This window comes from Sinohyriopsis cumingii, chromosome 18 (assembly GCF_028554795.1).
Source record: "Sinohyriopsis cumingii isolate HCF-2022 chromosome 18, ASM2855479v2, whole genome shotgun sequence".
Lineage (NCBI taxonomy): Eukaryota > Metazoa > Mollusca > Bivalvia > Unionida > Unionidae > Sinohyriopsis > Sinohyriopsis cumingii.
In genome coordinates, this window is record NC_142978.1 from 102979853 (window position 1) to 103007710 (window position 27858).

Below are 27858 nucleotides of genomic sequence, written 5' to 3' on the forward strand. Positions count from 1 at the left end.
AGAGAGAGAGAAAGATGACGATGGCGATGACCATCGTGATACTTCTGATTCTGATAGAGACAGGGATGACTTCGACAACGACGATGAGGTGCTGACTATTGAGGCGTTGGCGGCGTCGACGTCGCCATATGCTATATGTTGACGAATGATAATAATTATACTAAACTGCGCAGTTACGGACATTTTTTAAATATATATGCATGAGGACGAATTCGTGTTCCAATGAGAACCTCTAGAATATAAGTTTCCATAGGTGACCTTCAAAGAATATGAAAAAATATGTAACCTATAATGACAAAAGAAAAATTAAGCGTATTTTAAAAGTATATTTTTTTATTTTCGAAAACATTTTAAATATGATAGAAATGCTAATTTTGATTCAATCGTTGTCTTTGTATATAACAAATAAGAAATGGGCAAGTAAAGGTACGTACGATGTTTGAGAAACCCATAATTAAATAAAGTAACAAATATATACGCAAAATAAAATAATACTCTTGTAAAAGTAAGTCCATTTACATTGTCCCTGTTCTATGCGTAAATCTAATAACTGACATTGTCTGACAATAATAGCATTCTTAAAGATCTAAAGATCCAAGACGAGGTCCTAAATAAAACACAAATAACTCATTTACTACTAATACAAATACAAATGATACACTCCATCAAAACAACATTTAAATCATAACATCACATTCTTAACCTTTAGTTCATGCCTAAGATACAATTATTCATTACACAAAATTTTTCGTCTGCATTCTTTTCTTCTGGTCCAGGTGTGGAAGAAGAGACAGAGGAAGATTCAATAAAAAGTTTTTAAATAAAAAAAATATATAATAAAACAAATAAATCCTTTGCGTTACTATTTCGCTGATAATGAGATAAAGACAAACGTATTAACTGAATGTGATGAAGTGAATATTTTCATAAATGGCTCATCTGAAGCAAACAACAGCATGTTGAAATACCCAAAAGATTAAATAATAACTTTCTTGAAAGAACAAAATGCTCGAACTAAAACGATCGGCTGAGAAAGTGAATGCGGGAAGGCAAAATCTTTAGAATAATATCCAGTATTTAAAATTCTACAGCCAAATTTCTTAGACTACGAACAAATCTTAGATTGTCCAAAGATCTGCTGCAAATATTTGTTCATGAAGAGGTCACATGGGTCCAGCCGGTAGTCCTCACGTGACTTCATAAACTTCTGTATTCCGTCCCCGTACACGTTCCGGATGATATCCATAACACCGGGCATGTTGTCGAACCGTTTAGCCCAGTGTGGTCGAACAAGATCACCACGATACTTGTATACGAACTGGAAATAAAAGGTAGGAAGGTAACCATAATAAATATATAGATATATGTCACGGAATTGTATAAATCCCTTTATTTATTAAATACATGTATTCTGGTTTCGTTTCTTGTGTACGAGGATACCCGAGGGTGATTTATATATATTGTACAATATTTCGAAACAGTTCTATTCATCCTATGCCGCACTTGCGAAGCGCTTTCGATGGGAAAAGCCGAATACTTCCAGCGCACAGACGATGTATGGCGGCATCATCTGTGTATAAATGCCTCACCGTAAGAATAAAACTAAAATTTATGGAACGTCTTGTCAGTGAGCGGTCTACTTTAAGGACTTGCACACTTTCAGTTGCAGAGGCGTGTGAGTTATTTATTAATTTCTTGTGTATAAGTTATAACTATTGTACTACCACGTTTATTTTTGTATAGTTCCTATGTAGCTTCGGCTTACGTAGTATAATCCAAAATATTATATTCTTGTTTGCGACTGAACAAGAGATTTATGTTAGCAATACAAAGTTGCATTTTTAAGAAACATTTATTACCGTAAGATTCTTATCGGGCACCGGTAGGTTCACTTCTGAACCTTTTATTGTTTTGTAATTATTGTGCCGATACTGTAATCTGTAGTGCTTACCGTACATACCGTCATTACGTTTTATTGTTTATACCCGTGTCATGCATAGTACACGATGTTAGATGTATTTTCAGCTGATCGGAATCGCAGCTGTAGTGATGTAGTGCTGACGTGGTACCAGCTGTAGAGCTAACCATAGAAGTTGACCATACCTGCTATAAAGCTGAACCATAACAGCCCAATAGCTGAATGAATGGTGTTGATGGTCGAGTAACAGGTGGTCGATTGGTGGGCGCTGATTGCTTGATCGACCAAGGAATTGAATGGTTGTCGTTGACTACATGGAATACTGGCGGCTTCCTTAATTTGGGGTTTGACAGGTAGCCAAGTGTGCAGGATACGGAGTGTATAACTCCATACATGTAATCTTTTAGCCGTGGGCTAATTTGGGGTTTATAATACCTAGTGTTTTGTGATTGTAAAAATATCTTGTATGACATATGTCCATTTGTTTTTATCATTTTACTATTTGACTAATTTACCTCATTTTTCCCTATTTGAGCGAATCATTTTTACTATCTGAGTAAAACACATCATTATTTTTGGCGCGTGAAATTGCTGTGAATCATTCGCCTTTGATTTTGTACTGTGTAAGGTCATTTATATGTATTTTCATTTGCTGCATTATTAGGTTCGTGCGGAGTATGTTAATTAGTCCAATATTTGGATCTTATATACCCAAGTATTAATCATTAATCTTTTCTCATTCAAGTCATTCATCATTAGACATTGTACTTGTATCACCATCAAAAGTGTTCGGTTATAGATCCGAAATCCAACCCGGTTATCTTATTACAATATACATATAGGTAGGCTGGATAGTAGCCAGGTTGATAGGTAGGCAAGCCTGCATACAAACATATACATTACTAACAATATACTAATACATATATAAAGACGTTAATTATTTGTTTGCCAAATATATTTCACCGTTTTCCATAGTTTTCAATTCATCGCAAAGATTTCACGGATAAAGACTAACTCAGAGACTACTGTCTGTTGGATTTTTTGGTTTTAATATACATGGTTATATAGTTAGGCTCTCGATAGTTTCCAATCAATAACGCAGGGACTTTCTCCCTCGGGTAGAGATGGACCATTAGGGTCAGTTTCCGCATAAGTTTATATATGGTTATAAAGTTTGGATATAAATAATTTTCAAGTTATGGCTTAAAACTAAGTCCTTGGATGTAGGTCTGCAACCCAGTCTACACCTGGATCAATCATTACACGTCATTTCTCCAGCATTCGAGAAAAAATACATTTAGGATATAAGTAAAATATATGTAAGATCGCTCCTATCCCTGCCACAAAAACGAGATCGGAATTACAATAATAAATGCCCAAATATACACCAAGTATTACAATCAATGACTGTATACACCGAGTAAGACCATTAATGACTGTATACAACGAGTAAGACGATCAATGGCTGTATACAACGAGTAAGACGATCAATGGCTGTATACACCGAGTAAGACGATCAATGGCTGTATACAACGAGTAAGACGATCAATGGCTGTATACAACGAGTAAGACGATCAATGGCTGTATACAACGAGTAAGACGATCAATCACTGTATACAACGAGTAAGACGATCAATGGCTGTATACACCGAGTAAGACGATCAATGGCTGTATACACCGAGTAAGACGATCAATGGCTGTATACAACGAGTAAGACGATCAATGGCTGTATACAACGAGTAAGACGATCAATCACTGTATACAACGAGTAAGACGATCAATGGCTGTATACACCGAGCACGACCATCAATGACTGTATACACCGAGCACGACCATCAATGACTGTATACACCGAGTAAGACAATCAATGACTGTATACACCGAGTAAGACCATCAAAGAATCTATACACAAAGAGCATCAATGACTATATACACTGCGTAAGACCATCACTGACTGTATACAACGAGTAAGACGATCAATGACTGTATACACCGACCAAGACAATCATTGCCTGTATACACCAAATAAGACCACCAATGACTGTAAACATAAAGTAAGACCATCATTGACTATATACGAAAAGTACGACCATGAATGACAGCATACACAAAGTAAGACCACCAATGACTGTATACACAAACTAAGACCATTATTGACTGTATACACAAAGTAAGAACCATATTGGCTGTATAAACAAAGTAAGACCACCAATGAAAGTATGCACCAAGTAAGACCATCAATGAATGCATACACAAAGTAAGACCATCAATGACTTTATACACAAAGTAAGACCATCAATGACTTTATACACAAAGTAAGACCATCAATGACTTTATACACAAACTAAGACCATCAATGACTTTATACACAAAGTAAGACCATCAATGACTGCATATACAAAGTTAGACCATCAATGACTATATTCACAAACTAAGACCATTATTGACTGTATACACAAACTAAGACCATCACTGACTGTATACACAAAGTAAGACCATCAATGGCTGTATACACCAAGTAAGACTATCAATGGCTGTGTACATGAAGTAAGACCATCAATGGCTGTATACACCAAGTAAGACTATCAATGGCTGTATACACCAAGTAAGACCATCAATGGCTGTATACACCAAGTAAGACTATCAATGGCTGTGTACATGAAGTAAGACCATCAATGGCTGTATACACTAAACAGAACTATCAATGACTGACTGTGTACACCAAGCCGGACCATCAACGACTGGCTGTCTACACCTTGCAGGACCATCAATGACTGACTGTTTACACCAAGCAGGACCATCAACGACTTGCTGTTTACACCAAGCAGGACCATCAATGGCTGACTGCGTACACCAAGCTGGTCCATCAATGACTGGTGGTGTACACCAAGCAGGACCATTAATGGCTGGCGGTGTACACCAAGCAGGACCATCAATGGCTGGTGGTGTACACTAAGCAGAATCATCAATGGCTTGCTGTGTACACTAAGCAGGACCATAACTGGCTGGCTGTGTACACCAAGCAGGACCATCACTGGCTGGCTATGTATACCAAGCAGGACCATCAATGGCTGGCGGTGTACACCAAGCTTGACCATCAATGGCTGGGGGGTGTACACCAAACAGGACCTTCAATGGCTGGCTGTGTACATCAAGCAGTACCATAAATGGCTGGCTGTGTACACCAAATAGGACCAACAATGACTGTCAGTATACATCAAGCGGACCATCAATGACTGACTGTAATCAACACGCAGGATCATCAATGACTGACTGTATACACCAAGCAGGACCATCATCACTTCAAGTCCCATGAGCCTGTGTCTAGATTTCACACAGAATACGGGTTTCATAGAGCCATCGACTGAATTAAGTTTTGATTTGTCTGAAATCTCTTTTATACCATACATTGATTTGCAGATGCTACGTTTTGCAGAAGGGACTGTCCCACTGTCAACTAGCAAATATATAAATATGTCAATAAACAAACGAAGAAATTAACAAAGAATCAACCAACCCAAAAAACCCCAATATTTTAGAAAATATGGTGGATGTATAAAAGGCGAAATGGAAGACGAGAGAGAGAGAGAGAGAGACAGACAGACATACAGAGTGAGGCAGACAGAGAGAGACAGAGAGATGGAGAGAGAAAGAGACAGACAGAGACAGACCTCTCGTGAAATATCATAGTATCCATTCTGTAAGGGTGGGGCCAGGAAGTCTATCACCATGGACCGACCGGTGCTATTTTCGGGCTGAATATTAGAGTTGGCAGGGCATATATGACAGTCGCTGTTCATCAAAAGGCGGGGCAAAAGGGCGTTGATAGGTGTAGTGCCATTACTACGAATCTGGTTCTCAGTGAATTCAATGAGGAACTGCACAATACAAAACAATGTTATACAATATTATACAATGTTATACAATACAATACCATGTTATACAATACAATACAATGTTATGAAATACAATGAAATAAAACATTAAATATAATCAGCAACATACACCCAATATTTATAACATCCGCTGTACCAAATGATAATATCCGACCTAGGAACGTAGTCTCACAATTCTGTTTGGACATTAAGATAGTTTCCTGTTATTCAGCTAAGTATATGGTGTCCGATGACTGAAATAATTGTTGTACACATCTGAGAAACCCAGAATCTTTCAGACAAGAAAAACTAGGTGAAGTAATAATAGATTATAACGTTCATGTCTTTGGTGAGTTCTTATCATTTTCCTAAAATAACGCTTTTACAATATTAAAAGCAAAATATACTTCGATTTTGAACATTTTCCAGGCTATATTTTGATAATAATTATATTAGAGTTTTCAAAGGTCCGAGAAAACGATGCAGATGGGATCTATTTATTTGAACGTTTTCCTTATTTGAACGTTTCTAACATCTTCACACATTTTAGCCCATAATCGCGATTAATTGAGACATAACGCCAGAATGTAAAGGACTGAAACATTCCCAATGGTCGTAACCAAGAATGGTGTTATTGAATAGATGTTATTAAATAGGGGCCATCCATTTAGTATGTACGCAAAAATCTGGCAAAGCTTGACCCCTCCCACCTCCCTGTACACATGCGTGCTTTTTAACACACACACTCACACACACACCTGCGTACATACGCTTGACACATCCCCCAATTATACAGAACGACCTATATTTTAAACTATGCAGACACGATCAAGGATTAATAATATTAATTTGTTTAATAAAAAAGATAGTCCACCAATGTAGAATGTCTGGCTGCATCAAAGATATAAGCTGCGTAACGTTAAAACGTTTGTCTAGTGTCCGCTAAAATTCACACGCCAACTGAACCCAGTCGAACAGGTTACGTATTAGACAAATTATTATCCAGGTTTCAACCACGCACCCCGTTCCCTTTGCGTATGTACATTATCAATAGATCTCTCACATACGCAAGCGTATGCATTTGGGTTCCCCCCTCTCCATACGTACGTACTAAATGGACAGCGCCATAAAAGGATAATGCATGCTTCTTCGACTATAAATAAAAGTCTCCGGTTTCAGATGGCTAACAAATAAAATTAAACCGCTAGCATCGCTATTATTTTATAAATCTTAAGAGAACTTTGAAAATGTCAAGTTTACAGGTTTGTTTGGTGAAAACGTTTGATACTGCAAGTTTGTTTTGCTTATTCATTTTCCGACGCAATCACCTCTCCCTATCCCATAAAGTAACTCATGCTTCAATATCGGTCGTGAAATAACCACTGTAATAAATATTATCTATTATCCATCCGTTGTTTCTGACGAACACAGGACTCACGGTACTAATTCAGCTTCCATAGTAAACCTAAGCAAACACCATGATATTAAAAATTCAGTAACTTAAAATTGTTTGAGTGCTCATGATCAATCCTATATTTTTAGTATAGATGAAACCAGGATGTCAGCTTCTGTGTAGAGGAAAGGATATGAGCCGCGGCATTTTCTGGACCTGCATGTGTTTGAAACATGTGCTTTCAATTCCGCACCAAAGAGTCAGGTGCTAGTTTCAATAATGAGTGTTCCAAACTCAAGACGGTTAAAGGTCTGAAATTTCATCAATAAAACAATGTCGCTATTTTTTCACTTACAAGTAGGATAAGCTCTCACAAGATTCGTTTTCCTAAAACATACCTTACATTATTATCCAGTCCTGGTCAACCAAAGCCAAATAAACTATATGTTATATTCACCCATTTCCAGGCTGATTCCCCTTTTTCCATATCATTAGTACCGTGTGCTGTACAGACTCTTGCTTAAGGTTAACAGATTATGGCAAACCGAATCGTTCCAAATGAATGACAATGTACGGGATTTTGAACAGGATAAATCGCGGAGTGTGCTGGAGTGGATTGGTGGGAAAACTCGAGAGTGAGTTAGAGAGGTCGTAAGGCGAGCTGGAGAAATCGTACGGTGAACTGCATAGATCGTAGGGTGAGTTCGAGAGATCGCAAGGCGAGGTGAAGAGAAGGAGAGATTGTAAGGTGAACGGGAAAGATTATAGCGTGAGCTGTAGAAAGCGAGCTTAAAAAATAGCAGTGGGAACGGTAGGGATTGTAGAGTGAGTTAGATCGCAGGGCTAGCTGAAGAAGCTGGAAAGATTGTACGGTGAGCTGTGGAGATTGTTGGATATGTTTTGTCCTACTTACATGAATTCATGTGTAGGATACTTAAGCCTGGCTAACTGAATCTACTACTCACTATATTTCAGATTTCATGCTTAACTCAGCTTTAGGTAGCAGCACGACACTGGCGTATTGCAAACGATACAAATGTTCTGAAGGACAGTGATGAATTAAACTGAAAGATCTGAGCGTCTCTTATTTGATACCATACTGCCGAATAGAAAGGCTCAAAATACGTGTTTAGTCCATTTGACTATTGACAAACTACGCTGATATTGCAATCCAGGTAAGAAATAGTCCGGTAATATGACAGTTTATACATGCATCTCTCTAAAGCAGCGTGTCTATTGACAGACTGGAAAACATACAGTTGTATGTATAACCATCTCGTATCGGTGATACGAGGACATTTCGGAACCACTCAGTTTTTTTTGTCATCGTCTCGTGTAGGGTTAGGTGAGCATGTCCAGACCACTTACATTATTTTTTTTTTTGCGTATCACCAACTTCAATACAGATACGAGAACATTTCTGGACAAGCTAGACTTAGGTGTATTTAGAGATTCTTTTAAAATTTACTACACCAGCCACACTCGGGATTTTATAATGGTTTGCGTTAGAACTCACCTTAAATCACTTTACCTGACAGGTTAAAAAAGCAGTGCACATTACCGACACAAGCATAGACAATATCGCAACTGTCTCAGTCGGTCTGATAGCAATATCCCACACTCCCAAAACTTGAAACTAATTGAGCTCTCTCCTTTATTTATGATAAACAACATAAATTAAAATATAGTAGAGACTCTTTTTAATGTAGTTAAATTTACTTTTACAACTTCAAACAATAAAATTCAAACTGGTACACACACACACACACACACACACACATATATATATATATATATATATATATATATATATATATATATATATATATATATATATATATATATATATAGTTTCCAGCATAGTCCCTGTTTCTGTTAATGATAATTTAGAGAAAACGTACCTGCAGGGCAGCCAGGGGGCGCTTGTACTCAGTATCCACTGTAACGAAAAGTGCTGTACTCGTCTCAGTCCCAAAACGAGGCGGCTTCAGTATTGGGAAAGCGTCGGGCAGATAGTGGTAGGTGATTCGGGACAGGTTTCTGACCAGATCAAGGGCGGCCTGATGATAAAAACAATTTATGTGATGACGGTCTCATTACATACATCTTTTTCATAGTATGAACATTGGGCTTAAACGTAAAGACTTTTTTTTAGACTTAATGACTAGAGTACAATTATTCCATAAAAATATATCACCCTACTGGAAGAATAAAGATTAGGACTATCTTCAAAACATTGTTATCCTAATTATTTCTTATCCTAGTTAGATTTAGATAATGGCATATTTGTCAGATTAATATTTGAATATATATTTGTATTTTTGTTACTATGCATTCTAATTGATTGTTTTCCTTTGATTCGAAAGAGTTTAAAATGTGAAAAATGTTGATGTGTTTACAGCTTACCTTTCCTCTGAGTAAGTTGGTTACATTCGACCCCGATAGAGACCCACCTGTCTGGAGGAAATTTGGCCCCTGTATTAAAGATGGATTAATCCCGTAAACCTCGTTTGTTGTTCTGTAAAATCAATATCAATAATATTAATAATAATAATAATAATAATAATAATAATAATAATAAGATAAAAACACATAAAATGATATGATTACAAATAAAAACACCATGAAATTAGAAAACATAAAAAACATGCTGAGAATATTTAAGGTAGGAAATATTATTAGGTCTTTAAGTTTGTTCTTGCAGTCGAAATAAGTGAGTTTTGAGAGCACTCGTGATTGTGATCACTGTAAGTTCAGTGGGCAATTCATTCGACGTTGCTGGGCCTGGTATGCAAAAGAACGCTGTCCATATGACTTTCTTTTCATAGTGGGAATAATGAGTATATGATTGTCAGAAGAGGAGCGTAAGTATCTTGCTGTTGTGTACACATGGGTGAGGTCGGATAGGTATCTTGGACTAGAGTCCGTCAGTGAAACGTAGCACAGAGAACAAATTTTGTGTTTGATTCTGGATCGAATTGATAGCCAGTGTAGGGTTCCGAGCGGCGGGGAGGTGTGCTCTGATCGTGGTACTCTTAGTATGATCCGAGCAGCTGTGTTTTAAACTTTTAGATATTTTTGGAGTGGATATTGAGATGAACCAGACAGAATTGAGTTACAATAGTCCAGTCTTGAAAGTACTAATTAACACACAAGTGTTTTAGTGGCATCAACTGAAAGATATTTGCGAATGGAGCTAATGCGTCTCGGCTCAAGATATGCAGCTTTGCATATGCTCATGACATGTTGGTGAAATGTGAGAGTACTGTCCAGAGTAACACCTAGGTTTCGTTCTGATTGTGTGAATTTAATGTTGGTGTTGCTGATATTTAGTGTTTGAGGTAAAGGGTGTGAATGAGAAAGTCTTTGTGTTGTAATCAGAATGGCCTCAGATTTAACATCATTCCTCGGCAAATTGTTTTATGTCATCCATGATTTCACATCATAAATGCACCCCACTACACCTTGGATGGTAACATCAACTTCAGTTGGGTGGCTAGATTTGTATATTTGGGTATCATCAGTGTACAATTGTTGAGACACTGGGTGATGATCTGTAACACTTGACAGCGGCTGAGTGTATATAATAAAGAACACAGGTCCAAGAACAGACCCCTGTTGGACACCACAACATAGATCAACTTGGCTGGAGTGTATTCCATTTGCAGACACAATTTGTGTCCTGTTGACCAAGTAGGACTTGAACCACAGTAAGGCTGTATCATGAATGCCAAATACATGCTGGAGACGATGAAGTAGTATATCATAGTCTATTGTGTCAAATGCTGCAGACAAATCAAGAAGGGTGAAGTCAGTAATCTTTCCGTTATCCAAAACAGAAAGAATGTCATTAACTATTTTTAGAAGAGTAGTTTCAGTACTGTGACAAGGGCGATATGCAAATTGTACATTGATAAAAAAACTGTTTGAATTCCGATGAGATACAAGCTGTGGTAGAACAACCCTTTCTAAGATTTTTCAGATGAATGGGAGATTAGAAACTGGGCGGTTGTTCTTGAAATCAATGCATGTGTTGCCTAAGTAGTTGTTTAGTTCGAAGAAAATGTCTCAGATAGCCTGCATGTACCTCTCTCTCTCTCTCTTTATATATATATATATATATATATATATATATATATATATATATATATATATATATATATATATATATAAAGTATTTAAGGTGCATTTTAACAAAATATCATTCCATTCATTGAAGTAAATATCTTATCAGATTACATATAAGCTGATCAGACTTCCCTTTTGTAACAAATCTGTTTCAAAGGAGATTTTTTTACATGGAAATGACCACAAAAGTCGAGCTTTATCTGAGTATCTCGAGTTTATTGTTAAGGAGTGCGGGGTTTGCTCCTTGAACAAATTCCAGAGTTCTCTTTTGAACCATGACAACAGAAGCTAGTGTACATACGACAGATAACTTACTCTCCGAAGGGAATCTGGTCAATGCTGTGAAAAGCGCCAGTGAAACCAAATAACTGTAACCTTTGCACATTCGCATAAACGTTAGTACAACTGTAATATAAGCATCCGTTTATCTGTAGGCTCCGTGATGTTGACATTGTCAAATATTTATGTAATATTAAGTGCAAATGTATCAAAATAAAATATTTGTCTATATATACCTAAGCCAAAGATAATCCCTCCGAGCTGACCAATTACCGGGAATCTTGTTTGTATTAGTGTATTCTTCCGCCTCTGTATTAGTCAAGGAGTTGAATGGGTACCACGATATCTCCGTTGCTAGGTTACTAGTCACAATCTCACCGAACTTTGTAGCGTTGTATAGGATGGATTCCAAAGAGACAATCTGGTTCTCAACTTTCACTACTTTACTGGTAACCACCTGCAATTAAATCTTACCTTGTATACCATACGTGTTATAAGATTCAATTTCTTTCTAAGCAGTACGTACTTTTTAACGATATTTGCTTTCTTCTAGGAGACGTTGTTGCAAATTATAAACAAGTAAACAATTTATTTAATTTTTTTAAAATCATGAAAGCCAAAAACGTAGATACGATTCTATAATCAGAGTGCTTATATCACAATCTTCAATCTAAATGTACACAGGCTTAGAAATTTTATATAATAAAAACAAGAACAAAATATAAACTGGAAACAGCTTTATGGTTTCCTACATATATTGTACCTAGGTTGTAATGTCTACAATGAATGTGAGTTGCAATGTCTGATTTATTTAAAAAAATTTATTAAACATATATTCATCTTAGTTACACCTAAACAGTATACACCCTTCTTAGTCACACCTAAACAGTATACATCCTTCTTAGTTACACCTAAACAGTATACACCTTCTTAGTTACACCTAAACAGTATACACCCTTCTTAGTTACACCTAAACAGTATACACCCTTCTTAGTTACATCTAAACAGTATACACCCTTCTGTCAAGTACTTTATTTTTGCTTGATCAAATCTTAGTAAACATTTAACGTTCAGACGTTGGTAACTAAATTTATGAAACGAGTATAATTGTGCCCATAATGTTTTGTGTTTCAAGTATATAATAATTACTTGACTGATGCCTCCCCCCCCCCCCCCCCGATCCTTTCGTAAAGTAGTAGAGAAGGCTCAGTACCAGACTACCAAAATAATGTTATCATACCCTCAGGGTGATGTCATACATGATGCCGAACATTCCGAGACCACAGTTCAGAGATTTGAAGAGTTCCGGATGCTGTTCCCTGACGAACCTTCTTAGTCTCCCCATTGAATCTATGATTCTCACTTCTACCATGAAGTCACCGAAACCAGTGCCGTTCCACGTTGAACCCTGCCGATACCATACAAATTTGGTAATAAATAAACAACACCAAAATCGATCGGCTGTTTTTCAAGCTGATAACTACATGATGAGGTATATTATTTTGAATTCCTAAATTACCGACAGTGACCTTAGAATAATCAAGGAAAAGGCTACAGACAGTAAATATTCCATTTTTATGAAATGTTGAAATTTCTTATCGCGTATTTGTAAGCAAATTAAATACTTATGTTTCTGCGAGGCCATATGCAAGTTATTTCCGATATGAAAAACTGTAACAAATTACACAAACTGAGAACATAGCCAGCGAGCTAAAAGCAAAAACTTAGTGCAACACTCAAAAGGCACATACAAATCTGAAACTTGGGTTGCAATTCTACGAAATTCTAGTAAAATTCTTGAATTGGCAAAATTCATTCAAAAACTATGACAAAAACAAAGTGCACACCCAAACTAACAAATAAAACAAAGAAAAATCAAAATAAAATAACAAAACACCGAAAATAGATAAGTTACTCCAATATTTCGTCTGCTTTAGCCACTAATGGCTATTTCTCTGAAATATTTAATGGTTTATTTCATAATATAGTATAATATAATGGGTGGAAGCGACCTCGATGGGACCTACCTATGGATTGGGTTAAGATGGATCTTTTTAAAAAAAATATTTATACTTACATGTGTTGAAACTGAAACCATTCCTCCAATGGTTTCATTGTTATTGAGTGGTTCTGCAATCAGAGTGACCCCGTTTTTCACGAAGAACTCATTCAGATCGTACAAATAAACACCTGTCATGACCTTCACTGTGTAGTACTGTCTTACCGAACTCTTAAAAATAAAATAAAACGCTTGAAAATCGAAATTAGACAGGACTAAAAGGTTATGAAGAATTTCTTTTATTAATCCAAATAATGAGGCTAGAATATAACAGCTGTAATGCCATCGGTTTCAAAATTAATTCTGAGAAAATAGTTTCTTGTAGATAGTGTGCAACGTTCATAACGGGACACAACAGTAAACGTTGTAAGTGATCCTTACGTATCCAATATCATTGAAGTCTACGTATTTCTGTTTGTTTGTATTAACGTCATTGTTCACTTTGCTACAAAGAACAATTCTGCTGAAACAAGTAGCTCGTGGGCATACGTATCACAATGCATATTCCAATATTAAAATAAGCGGCATTTCCCTATTTCAACTGAACGAAGATAAAGTGGATGAGAAAAGAAAGATACTTCATTCGCGATGCTATTCAGTGAGTTTGACGGCTCCGGTGGTCTACGTGGTTAAAGCGTCCTGCTCGAATGCGAGAGGTAGTGGGTTCGAACCCCAGCCGAGTCATACCGAAGACTTATAAAAATAGTACTTGCAGCTGCCTTGCTCGGCCCTTAGCATTAAGAGGTTAGTCTTAGGACTGATCGACCTAGTGTCAGGATAATATGACTGAGTTGGGGCATCATGCTACAGGTCTATGGCATGATGCCTCAGTGCCAGACATCACTATTAAACTGTCACGCTGCAGATATCGTAGCATTATGACTAAAAGTGTTAAAGCTACGTTAAAAATCCCCAAAACATATATGTTCTGTGAGTTTCGATAAATACCGTACGTACTATCCTATACGTCGAGTCAAGCTGGAAACAGCAAAGATCCTGATCTGCCGTAGAATAGTGCGCCTGCAGATCAGAGTTTATATTGTTTCTTCAACTGAATGCTCCTAATAAACTGTACAGAAACAAATCTGCCGGCACATTATGCGAAGGCCGATTTGGATCCGTCCAGTTTGCTGTTGCACTCTCCCTATAAAGTAGAACAGAAGTGTCTCAGCAGTTATTGTGAAAGACATTGAACCATTCTGCATGTAGAAAGAAACCTGCAGGCTTTGCGGATTGTCCAAAATAAAATAAAAAGGTCAATGACATTGATTTCATCGTCAAAATGTTGTAGACTAGTTTAATCAGACACAGTCTCGTGTGATTGGCTGCAGATATTAGGCACAGTAAATTGTTTTGTAATAATTCCAGCCTGTCACCCATCACTGGACGCACAAATACCTTATATTTCTTTTTTTTATTATTGAGGTATACGTTCATGTTTTAAAATATGATGTAGTCACTTTATAATAATTACCTAAAGACTTAGAAGGAAACTGCGTTTTGATTACTTTCAGGTGGGATTAGTTTTGAAAAGGCAATTGTAACCTCCTTATTTCTTTTTCTTTTTTGTACTTAGCTAGGTTTAGTGTGATCGGTCCTAAGGAACCATTTTTGAACTACAAATAGATAGCCTTCATTTCGAATACTATACCCACCAAACATAAATAAAGGAACACAGTTCCTTCAGAATCATGCAACAGTACATATATCCAGCATGCCACGTGACGTATAATGGCGTCATATGACGTTGGTAAGTAGCACAAGTGCCAACTGAAGAAGGTGTAGTGATCTTTGTCAGGTATGGTCCGTTAAGATAAGATAAATCGGATTAAGTCCTAAAGTATATCCCTCATTATTAACCAATCGGAACTAGAGAATTTATCTTTTAATATACAGAATCACCATATACCAACATCGTTGCCTGTAGGGAAAATGTCGATAGGGGGAAAAAAGGGGTTATTCGTAAGATTTTACTCAGGTGAGTCAGTGTTCGTATAGACGATAATGAATACTCACAGGTGGCATAAGCTCTATTCTGGGTCCATCAAATCTAGTTAAATCCCTGACATCCATCATAATATTTCCTTCATCTGGGTACAGCGGTGACCTACTGTGACCCTCACCTGTTGCCCGCACGCGCATCTGCATCATGGCGGCCACTCTGATAATCCTCTGTACTTGTTGTATGGTTGTAGGACGAACGTAGAAAAGGTTGTCGATTAGGATAGTTTTGTCCCAGTTTACAAAATGACGGATTTCAACCTCAGGTCCATTTGGACCTATCAGATACTTCAACATCAAGTGTAGTACTCGCATTCTATTGTAGACCACTAAAATTGAAAGACTTTTCATGATGACTGTGCAACAATTGCATAGGCTGAAACAAAGGTTTGTTCTTGGGAAGTAAGGACAACGGATTGGAATAGTGGCAGTGTCCCTTATTGACAAGTATATTTTAAAAATGCTTACTCTTCTGCAGCATTCGTGATTACGTACACAGCAGATACTGCGTATATTATAAAGATTATTTAATTCTTTATTAAACAACCAGACAATAAAGAAAGGAAAATAGCTGCATATTCATTTCTGCAGATTTCAATCTCCAACTCTTTAATTTAAAGGGGAAACGCCAGGAATGAATCGTCGAACACCACAACTCTGAGCAAAGATGCGATCCATTTCGCACAGCAGTAGCAGGTATAGCGGAGAAACATGTTAAGGTCTCCAAGAGAGAGAGAGAGAGAGAGAGAGAGAGAGAGAGAGAGAGAGATTAGTAAAATTAGATATATGATTAAAGTAACTTTTGCATAAACAAAATAAAGCCCTACTTACAGTCACTTCTGACAAACTCGCTCTGCACCTGTCGTTTTAAGCGGGATAGCGGTCCCATGATTTCACTTAGAACTGATGGCACGTGCCGTTTGGAGCGTGATACCTCTGTGGAAAAATAGAATACGTGATGGCATAGTTTCAGCACATTTTAAGATTTAAAATGATTCTGATTATTTTTGCAAAATTGTATGACTTATTTTGTCAAAAAGTTCTCTTTTTAAGTAGTCATCAAATACGAAACTTGCGGAAGAGTATAAGCTTAATTTAAATACATGGAACGAATATTTGATGTACGACCTAAAGGACAAGATACAGTGTATCTGATACTAGTGGCTTTGTGTGAAAGAATCTGCTAATAGGCCAACACCCCTGGCTTCCTGCAACAAGGTTTGATTGTGTGTCATGAATATGCATAAACATAGATACATCATCAACAAACCACTGAAATAAGTTCTTACAAATCAACGAAAGTCGAGCGATACGCGACTGTGTTCGGATGAGAAAATGTAATTGGACCATAAATTGCAAGGTTGGATCTACCGTAAAATAAAATCTAACTCTGGCAAGCAATGGTTGGTTAAGCAGTTGTATGCATATTGAAGCGAGGAAATTCTTATCGCATGCTACTAGGAGAGAAAATTGAGCCTAGAGGATTTCTTCGTTAGCTTGTTACTACAGTCACAAATCTGCTGAAACTGAATTTCACCAATTACAGCACTAGTATTGAACATGTTACATGATTCTAAATGTATTTCGTGGTTTGTAACTACATGTATACAGCAAATTTTTCTTTGTGGGCTATTTTCGTTATCTTCAATCTGTCTTCCGCAAAACTAAATATTAGTGGAAACTTCACGAAACGTCAATTTAAACGTAACGATTAATATCTAATCGATAGTGACGCGAAAATTAAAACTCTAAATTTGGCATCATGAAAATAACTTGCTCTATTGACCGCTCCGGTGGCTTATTGGTTAGAGCGTCCACCTCGGAAACGGGAGGTCGTGGGTTCGATCCCCGGCCGAGTCATACCAAAGACTTACAAAAATGGCACTAACATCTGCCTCGCTAGGCGCTCTGCATTAAGATGTTAGTGTAAGGACTGGTCGGCCTGGTGTCAGGATAATGTGACTGGGTGGGACATCATGATACGTGTCTGCGGCATGATGCCCCAGTGCTAGACATCACTATAAACTGCCACACTGCAGACATCGTAGCGATATGACTGTAAAATTGTTAAAGCTACGTTAAAAATCCAAATCACACAGAGAGAGAGAGAGAGAGAGAGAGAGAGAACTCGTTCTATTAAGTACGGTTAGAATTCATTCTGATTCCGTGTCAAAGCCGCTTATAAAATAAAATAGTCATGGCAAATGTATATTTGGTGCATGTGTTGGTCTGTCAAGATTCACAAAACTGTTGGTCTGTCCGTAGCTAAGTCGAGATTCACGAAACTTACAGTTATGTTGCACTTATTTTAACCCCCTGCAGGAGGTGTATCATTATTCACACCCTCCCCACTCCCTTTTCATCTTGTGGTATCAGGGAAGGGGAGTCAAAATTCAGAGGTGGTGTATATCGTGCATTATGACTCCGGTCACCGAATGTGAGTAGGGATTGAGTACAAGGTGGATTGTACGCACTTCGTAAGACTTTCGGTTGCAAGGTGATTTAAAGTGTGACTAGTACTGAGTATGACAGAACTGAACTTTTCATATTGTTTGTGTATTATCATCTCGTCTACGAGAGCATTAAAACTAAAGGTTTTTTTTTAAAATAAAAATTAAAAATCCATAAACGACGTACATTTGTGTATACGATACGAGGACGCTAAAAATCACACTTAGAAGTAAATAGTGACTGATATTTAGAAGACGATTAAAACATGTAATTATTTTAAAGATCATAAATCAAAACCAAAATCTCTTAGTGCGATGGTTGTGCTATTACTAATTACTTCCTTTGATGGTCGTAAGACTTAAAACACTTTTGTAACAATTTAGGAAGGATGATGTAAGGAAACAGATCTATACCAGGTAGGATGGATGATGCAATGGAACATTATCTATACCATTTATGATACGGAGCGGGAATCGGGTTGGAGGTGGGGTCAGTGTCCGGACCCCCCTCGGCTGAAGGAATAAAATGTACACACAAACAAACGTACAGTGAATTGTTACTTGAATTTGTACATTGTGGTATTCTTGCGTACGCTTATTAGGTATTATGTACACTTTGAGTAAACAGACATATAGACTTTTGCGTTGGTGCCCTTTTGAAATTTAGGAACACTCCCCCGCAACTCTTGAACTGATCCGGATATAGGATAGATGATGTAAGGAGGACAAATCAACACCATATAGGATGAATGACGTATGGAACACGGATCAACACTATTTAGGATAGATGATGCAAGGAAGACAGATCAACACCATTTAGGATAGATGGTGTAAGGGAGACAGATCAACACGTTTAGGATGTATGATGCAAGGAACACATTTTCTTTTACCATTTAGGATGGATGATTTAAAAGGGCAAGATAAATACTATTTCAGAAAATAATAGTTACAATTATGCAAAGCGTGATTTAGGTCTGTAGGTTGGCTTTCATTCTTGTTTTTGCAACTGTATTAGTTTGTGTTTCATCGTTCCCTTTTATTGGTGAAATCAACATTTAGTTGTAACGCATGCGTTTGGTTGTTTCGGTTATGTCTCCATTGGTAAATGATATTGCCGATGCAATATTGATTCCATGCGGTCTTCTAAGAAGCCAAGAAATTCATGTTTCCTTTGTTTTTAGAGATCCTCTAAATTTTCTATTTACTCATTCGTGAAATGGTATAGATCTTTTACTCTAACATCATTGGTCTTAATCGCTAAACAAGTCTTCAAAATCTAGAGTACCCACAACAGAAATGACTTACAATAGCATAAACAACATTCAAATAGGTATTTCTCCCTTTTGTCATTATTTATGTTGTGAAAAAATATTCAACTATTAGCTTGCTGGTTTGTTTGGTCTGGTTGCCCCTGTATATTTGTTTCATTAAATTGTTTATTTACTTATTTTTAAGTTTTGTCATATTCCCCATTCATGAAATCGTGACGGACAAAAGAATGAATGGCCCAGTAATCCTTAATTTTACTTTCACAGCTCCAACTAGTTTCATTGGTCTATAAGTATTGTATTTTGATTTATTTGTGTTCTCATATACAAAAACAAATTGTAACTAATACTTCTACTATTACTTTGCAATAAAATGGTGACCCCATTGCAGCTGTTCTGGATGTTCTTTAATATCTTGACGGCAATACATTTATATAATTCTATATTCTATTGAATGTATTATATCCAATATTACCATATTTGTGTCCTTAAATCTGGACAGTTATTCAGCTATGTATATATGTATGTATGTATGTATGTACGTACGTACGTACGTACGTACGTATGTATGTATGTATGTATGTATGTATGTATGTATGTATGTATGTATGTATGTATTATTAACGTTTATTACTAAAATCCAGTACAATTTGACAACAAATAGAATCATCTAATTAATTAAATTGCATGATTCTTTCATAGAAAGAAATCCGTCCACATGAAACCCATTATTTCACTCTTGGGGAAAGAGCAACATAGGTGAATTTTGATGTAAAGATTACCTTTTATCAATATGTACCTTAATAAATTAAAAATGAAAGACAATTAGAAAACAAAGCAAAAAATAATAAGAAAAACAAAGCAAAAAATAATAAGAAAAACAAAGCAAAAAATAATAAGAAGAAGAAAAAGAAGAAGAAGAACAAAAACATGCATCTTGCTAATCAGCAAAGGTGAGACTGGTTACGCATTACAACGATGCATAACAGATCTTACCTGCGAATACTTTATCGTCATCGGTAACATCAACAATGGTATCATCTGTAATAAATAAATAGATTTATTTATAAAAATACATAAATAAAAATATAAAAATCAAGCAAATAAATAAAGAAAGAAAGAAAGCGGTAATAATAAAGAGGTGAAGAATTTAATGGACAAGAACTCGTTTAAAGTCCCAGAGCAACTCGGTTAAAGTCCCAAAGCAACTCGTTTAAAGTCCCAGAGCAACTAGGTTAAAGTCCCGGAGCAACTCGGTTAATGTCCCAGAGCAACTCGGTTAATGTCCCAGAGCAACTCGGTTAATGTCCCAGAGCTTATATTTCATCCTAGATGCGGTAATGCTATGAATATATTTGAAGACCAGTCGTGGTAATTTATTTATTTCATTTCATTTCTGGTGTGATCTAATTTCTTCAACTTTAAGAATTGTTTTGTTGAGGTCAACTACGTTTTTGTAGTGGTTACAAATTGTTAGAGTGTTTCATATGATTCTAAGTAGTCCGAAACTAAGTTTAATGGTGCTACGAGTGACTATTTTAATTTGAAGAAATCAGTCAACCAGCTTATCAATCAATCAGTTCGCCTGTGTTACAATTTATCCATTTGGATATTACGCATTTACAATCGCAATAACTATGCAGTATTATTTTCAATAAAATTCTGATTAAAACATAACACAGCGTAGCGATTTATGTCATGACCAGCTGCTAGGAGAATTAATATTACATCGTAAAATCTGTCCTTCCAGATATTACTTTTAGCTTCACCAATCATCTCAAATGTTCTTTGTCAAATTAAAATCATGGTATAATAAATGAGGTTTTCACTGACTGTTAGGCAGGTATCAAAAGTGAAAATAAATACGATACTATCTTTAATTTTCCTGGAATTAATCAGTGTAAACATATAGTAGGTTAAATATTCAGTTTTGGTCTCATTAATTCATATTGTTGTTCAGGTATTTGTAAACCACATATAGTCTCAGTATCTCTTAAGCATCAGCAGGGTATCAGCACACACACACACACACACCTCAGTATCTATTGAGTATCAGCCTGGTACTAAAATACACACATCTCAGTATATGTTGTGTATAATCAATGTATAAATATCCACTCATCACTATTTGCTGTGTATCAACAGGGTATAAATATATACACGCCTCAGTATCTGCTGAGTATCAGCCAGATATTAATATATACACTTCTCAGTATATGTTGTGTATCTGCAATGTAAAAATATACACTCCTCACTATCTGCTGTGTATCAACGGGGTATAAATATACACACGCCTCAGTATCTGCTGAGTATCAGCGAGGTATTAATATTCATACATCTCAGTATATGTTGTGTATCAGCAGTGTATAAATATACACTCCTCAGCATCTGCTGTGGGGGCCCCGAGTGGCCGAGTGGTCTAAAGCGCTCTCCGTTACGGATCACTGCCATCTCACCTCTGTCCGCGCAGGTTCGAGTCTCAGATTCAGCCAATGTGGGTATGTGAGAAAGCTTGCCAGTAGCTTCTCGTGGGTCGGTGGTTCTTTCCGAGGTTTTCCCGGGTTCTTCCTCCACCATTAATACTGGCCGCCATGTATGGCCTATCGTGTGCTGAAAAATGACGTTAAACCCCACAACAACAACAACAACAACATCTGCTGTGTATCATCATGGCATTAATATACACACATCTTAGTATACGTTGTGTATCAGCAAGGTATAAATATACAATCCTCCGTATCAGATGTGTATCAACAGGGTGTAAATATGCATAAGCCTCAGTATCTGCTGTGTATCAACAGGGTATAAATATACACTCCTCAGTATGTACTGAGTATCAACAATGTACAAATATACACGCGCCTGAGTATTATTTGCTGAGCATTAGTAAGGGGATACATATACACTCGTATCTGCAGAATCAGGTGAGGAAATCAAGTGCAAAATCACCTGGACGAAAATAATATATAAAATTAGACACAATGTACAGGTGATCAAGACACCACCTCCTTTTGTATTTCTAGCACCATGAAAATCAAACACATCACACTGCTGTCATTATGGTCCAAAAAAAAGCATGCCCATTTCAATGATGTTTCCCTTTTTATAGCATTTCAACAAGATTTATTTTTTAAGTAAATACTAACACTGAATAATTATGACAAACTTTAAGCCGTTTGGGATATTTTGCAAACGAATACGTTCAGAAACAGGTGTATATTTTGCAACATCTAACTTTCAACAGGAATTCAATCAGCTATTGGACGAAAAACAAATACAACGTTTTGCGATTAAATCCAGTTATCTCATACACAGTGTTGTAAGAATGTCTAAAAAGGTGCAATTCAATGTTTATTTGTCTATATACATGTAAAAGCAAGCTTAGACGATTCCTCCAACTCTTTGGAAAACGAATGCAAGACCCAAAGCTAACGTACAGCCCTGCTGACGTCACTAATCGAAATGCCAAATGTACACTGGGCCGATGAAACAAAATACATAGCGGACCAACTAATGGAAATGCCAATGCACACTGGTACGTTGAAACAAAATACATTGCGGAGCAACCAATGCGAATGTCAATGTAAAATTGTACTTTTAAACAAGATACGTCGAGTTCAAAAAACTGAAACACCAATATACATGTCGTATGTTGGCACAAAATACACCACAGATCACGAGCATATTTTATGACAGCATAAAATATGGGTTTTTAAAATCCTGATAAAAGGTTTAACATGCTGACGATTGTTTGAAATTATAGTTGGTCTTCCATTCAGTTCACAACAGACAACGAAGATCTCCTGACATAATCGTAATGCATGCAACAACTGTTTCCTTCGAGCATTGTTTAAACGCTGCAAGTAGTTTTCGCTACAATTCTTCATCTTTAACCAAGTAGGGTTGTTTTTAAAGGTCGGATGAAACATTTTATATCTTATATTAGGTATGTCAGTTTTTATTTAGTTAATATGTGGTTAGACGAGCGATAGAAAGATCACTTATTGATCTTAAGTTTCCCTGTTTGGCACATGGTTGACACATGACAACCACAACGATATTCTTGTATTTAATTATTCATTAATTAACCATTTAAAATTTAAACAATGACTCTAAAATTCTGTCAGTAAGTCTATAATTCTGTCAAATTGGCTATTTCATATTTCATGGCCAAACGTGACGTCATGAACACACGCGTATGACGTCGTAGGGAACGATTTTAGAAAGATCAATTGTAATTTTAAGTTTTCCCGATGCTGATCACGTTTACATAGCATATTCTAAATTCAGATGTATTTTTTATTAGGGGGTGTTTTTTATTTTTATTTGTGAAATTTGGGGCAAAATATGGCCCTCAGAACCTACCGTTTTAAATAATTCAGTGAAGCGTAAATTATGAGCAAATGATGACCTACTACTGAAAAGTGGATTTAGTGCTTATTAAAATATATTCCCCACCATCTTCCATGATGCTAGATACGATAATGAATACATATGAAACCTATGTGCTCATCAACCGAACGCAATAATTAAGTTCAACCAATAAAGAGTGTCATGGTGATACTATTTGGTTTCAAGAGTGTCATAGGAACAATTTATATCCAATTATTGGTGGCCTAATGGTCTCAGGCGCTCGCCTTTACAGTTCACTGACTTTTCACCTCGGTCTGCATGGCTTCTATATGGGCTTTGTGGGTATGTGAGAGAGCTTGCCAGTAGCTTTCCGTGGATCGGTGGTACTTCCCGGGGGGTTTCCAGGTTCTTCTTCCGCCAAATATAATTTTCCTAATGCATTATGTGCTGAGAAATGGCACTGAGTTCCTAACAACAACATCCAATTATCAGGTTTCATGAAGGAGCATCAGAAATAATAAATTTACTTTTACCACACAGTTTCAACAGGGGTAACGAAACATGAAAAATAAGCCGACGAGACCTCTTCGTGAGCTGAGTAACATATGAAAAGGTATAAATGAAATGGATTTATAAATATATAGTATTTATTTCTTACCTAACGTAATCGGGTGCGCTACTGACACCAATAAAAGGCTCGCTAAGAGAAGACTGGTATAAGTAGACGGAACCATTCCTTTTTTCACTCTTATCCTGTAAATGAATAAAAAAAAAGTAAATACTAAACAGTACTCCCCAACAACATAAAGTAAATACTAAACAGTGCTCCCCAACAACAAAAGAGTACATACTATACAGTACTCCCCAACAAAAAAAGTAAATTCTAAACAGTGCTCCACAACAACAACAAAAGTAAATACTAAACAGTGCTCCCCAACAACAAAATGTAAATACTAAACAGTGCTCCCCAACAACAAAAAAGTAAATGCTAACCAGTACTCCCCAACAACAAAATGTAAATACTAAACAGTGCTCCCCAACAACAAAAAAGTAAATGCTAACCAGTACTCCCCAACAAAAAAATGTAAATACTAAACAGTGCACCCCAACAATAACAAAAGTAAATACTAAACAGTGTTCCCCAACAACAGAAAAGTAAACACTAAACAGTGCTCCCGAACAACAAAGAAGTAAATACTAAATAGTGCTCGCCAACAAAAAAAGTAAATACTAAACAGTACTCCCCAACAACAAAAAGTAAACACTAAACAGTGCTCCCCAACAACAAAAAGTAAATAATAAAAGTGCTCCCCAACAACAAAAAGTAAATACTAAACTGTACTCCCCAACAACAATAAAAGTAAACACTAAACAGTGCTCACCAACAACAGAAAAGTAAATACTAAACAGTGCTCCCCAACACAAAAAAGTAAATGCCAAACAGTACTCCCAGTAAAAAAAGTAAATACTAAACAGTGCTCCTCAGCAACAAAAAAGTAAATACTAAACAGTGCTCCCCGACAACAACAAAGTAAATACTAAACAGTACTCCCCAACAACAGAAAAAGTAAATGCTAAACAGTGCTCCCAAAAAATAGAAAAGTAAATACTAAACAGTACTCCCCAACAACAAAAAAGTAAATACTAAACAGTGCTCCCCAACAACAAAAAAGTAAATACTAAACAGTGCTCCCCAACAACCAAAAAGTAAATACTAAACAGTACTCCCCAACAAAAAAATGTAAATACTAAACAGTGCTCCCCAACAATAACAAAAGTAAATACTAAACAGTGCTCCCCAACAACAAAAAAGTAACTACTAAACAGTGCTCCCCAACAACAACAAAGTAAATACTAAACAGTACTCCCAACAAAAAAGTAAATACTAAACAGTGCTCCTCAACAACAAAAAAGTAAATACTAAACAGTGCTCCCCAACAACAACAAAGTAAATACTAAACAGTGCTCCCCAACAACAGGAAAAGTAAATACTAAACAGTCCTCCCCAAACAACAAAAAAGTAAATACTAAACAGTACTCCCCAACAACAAAAAAGTAAATACTAAACAGTGCTCCCCAACAACAAAAGTAAATACTAAACATTGCTCCCCAACAACAAAAATGTAAATACTAAACAATGCTCCCCAACAACAAAAAAGTTATCACTAAACAGTGCTCCCCAACAGAGCTTTTAACTGAATTAATTATTGTTTTTCAATGTTTCATTTCTAGCAGAAAAAATATGTGAAGAAACTGATAAGCAACACCTATGATTACAACAATAAGGGCACTTTAGAATAGATTATATAGGGACAGACATTCGGAAAATAACAGTCAGTGAAGAATCAAATCCTAGAATATGGACTCTATGATTACGTTTGTAGTATATTCTAATATGTCAGTCGAGAACAGTATTCCAAATTAAAGAGAACACCCGCAAAATCTGCGATTTTCATTATGATGAATGAGTGTGTGGGATTTTGATTTTTAACGTAGCTTTAACAATTTTTCAGTCATATTGCTACGGTGTCTGCAGTGTGACAATTTATAGTGATGTCTAGCACTGGGGCATCATGTCGCAGACATGGAGCATGATGTCCCACCCAGTCACATTATCCTGACATCAGGGCGACCAGTCCTAACACTAACCTCATAATGCTGAGCGCCAAGCGAGATAGCTGGTAGTACCCTTTTTGTAAGTCTTTGGTAATACGGCCGGGGATCGAACCCACAACCTCCCGCATCCAAGGCGGACGCTCTAAACACTAAGCCACCGGAGCGGTCGTATGATTAATGAATTTGATTCAAATCAAATCAAATATGATGAATGAATTTTTGATTAGGTAGAAACCAATATACATAAGGCTTAAATCCCTTTTATAACATCCGAGTTATTGGAATTCTTTGATTTAAACAATGACGACAACGACGATAATAATAATAATAATAATAATAATAATGGTGATGAAAGATTTAAACAACGACGATAACAATACTACTACTACTACTACTACTACTAATAATAATAATAATAATAAAAATAATAATAATAATAATAATGGTGATGAAAGATACACGAAAGAAGCACATAAAGTACAACTTAGGCTATCCAGTTTACTGTAGATTTTCCGTGGGTCGGTGGTTTTTCCCGGCGTTTATCCGGGTTTTTCATCCATCAAATATATTGTCCGCCATGTATACAGCCTATCATGCAATAATAAATGGCGTTATACCACATTTACAGTAAAAACAACAGTAAAAGATGGTTGATGGTATTTGACTATATGTGCTGACTCTTCCAATTTAAGAGAAATTTTCAATATTAATTTAGATATAAATTTATAAAGAAAAGATAGCATAATATAAAAGTTATCATTTTATTATAATAATGATGTCCCATCGATAATATCCCATTTTTAGTTATGATTTTATTATAATAATGATGTCCCATCGATAATATCCCATTTTTAGTTGAAGGTTTTATAATATGCACATTAGTACATTTCATCCAATCAGTCCACAATTATGTTACATTTCTGAGCGGCCATCATCTTTGAATTTTTTTTAATTTTTTTTTTACACATACCTGTGTCTGTCCACGTATTTTAACTTCACCAACACACGTGTAGCTTCTGTTGCGGTCTTCGAATTCCGAGTCAGTAGCGGCGTTATATATTAGGAATCCAGGAAGTTGTCGGCTCACTCTGCTTACGAACTAAAATCTGGGTTGGGCTATTGGTCCTGGAATCAAATGATTGCATCCAATCAAAGGTATACCGTCAATATCACAAGGTCAAGCAATAACTCAACAGTGGGTGTGGATAGTTACTTGGCTGACCAATATACAAGGCCGAGTTCAGTATCTGCTATATTCAATTCAAACCTCATTAATACCAAACTTACTCATGAAAGGTTTTCACGACTCGCTTGTCGTCGTTTTGCTTTATCCTGCATTTAAATTTTATAATTCGAAAGTACGCTGATTATAGACTGTAGACCAGCAGACGGAAGTGATAACACGTGACAGATATCAGACAGAACGTACATTTTGTACTATGTAAACTTGGCAAATCGGAAAAAGAATAAAGTTGTTATCATTGTAGTCTTAAAAGATAAAGCATAATCCCTGTCACA

The 27858-nt window shown here is 36.4% G+C and overlaps 1 protein-coding gene and 1 long non-coding RNA gene across 2 annotated transcripts in view; one reads left to right on the top strand and one right to left on the bottom strand.

Annotated features, from left to right (window-relative positions):
* LOC149777616 (uncharacterized) overlaps positions 1–1029 on the top strand; it is a 108714-nt gene extending 107685 nt beyond the window's left edge. The window contains exon 2 of the long non-coding RNA XR_016416195.1: positions 882–1029. This is a non-coding gene — a long non-coding RNA (uncharacterized LOC149777616). The remainder of the gene's footprint in view (positions 1–881) is intronic.
* Positions 316–27593, bottom strand: LOC149777617 (L-gulonolactone oxidase-like). The gene is made up of 12 exons (XM_089942273.1): positions 27311–27593; positions 24383–24477; positions 20368–20412; positions 16485–16589; positions 15669–15982; positions 13671–13823; positions 12834–13001; positions 11830–12050; positions 9593–9704; positions 9088–9246; positions 5590–5796; positions 316–1318 (listed from the first exon to the last, which is right to left on the bottom strand). The coding sequence occupies exons 2-12, from the start codon at positions 24456–24458 to the stop codon at positions 1106–1108; spliced, it is 1773 nt and encodes a 590-aa protein (XP_089798399.1). The 5' UTR covers positions 24459–24477; positions 27311–27593; the 3' UTR covers positions 316–1105.
* Positions 27594–27858: the final 265 nt, after the last annotated feature.

Coding starts and splice junctions, on each gene's coding strand:
- LOC149777617 (XM_089942273.1), bottom strand. CDS start 24,458: ATGGTTCCGTCTACTTATACCAGTCTTCTCTTAGCGAGCCTTTTATTG. Junction 20,413..24,382: donor AGCGCACCCGATTACGTTAG/GTAAGAAATAAA, acceptor TATTTATTACAG/ATGATACCATTGTTGATGTT. Junction 9,705..11,829: donor AGGGATTATCTTTGGCTTAG/GTATATATAGAC, acceptor TTGATTTTACAG/AACAACAAACGAGGTTTACG.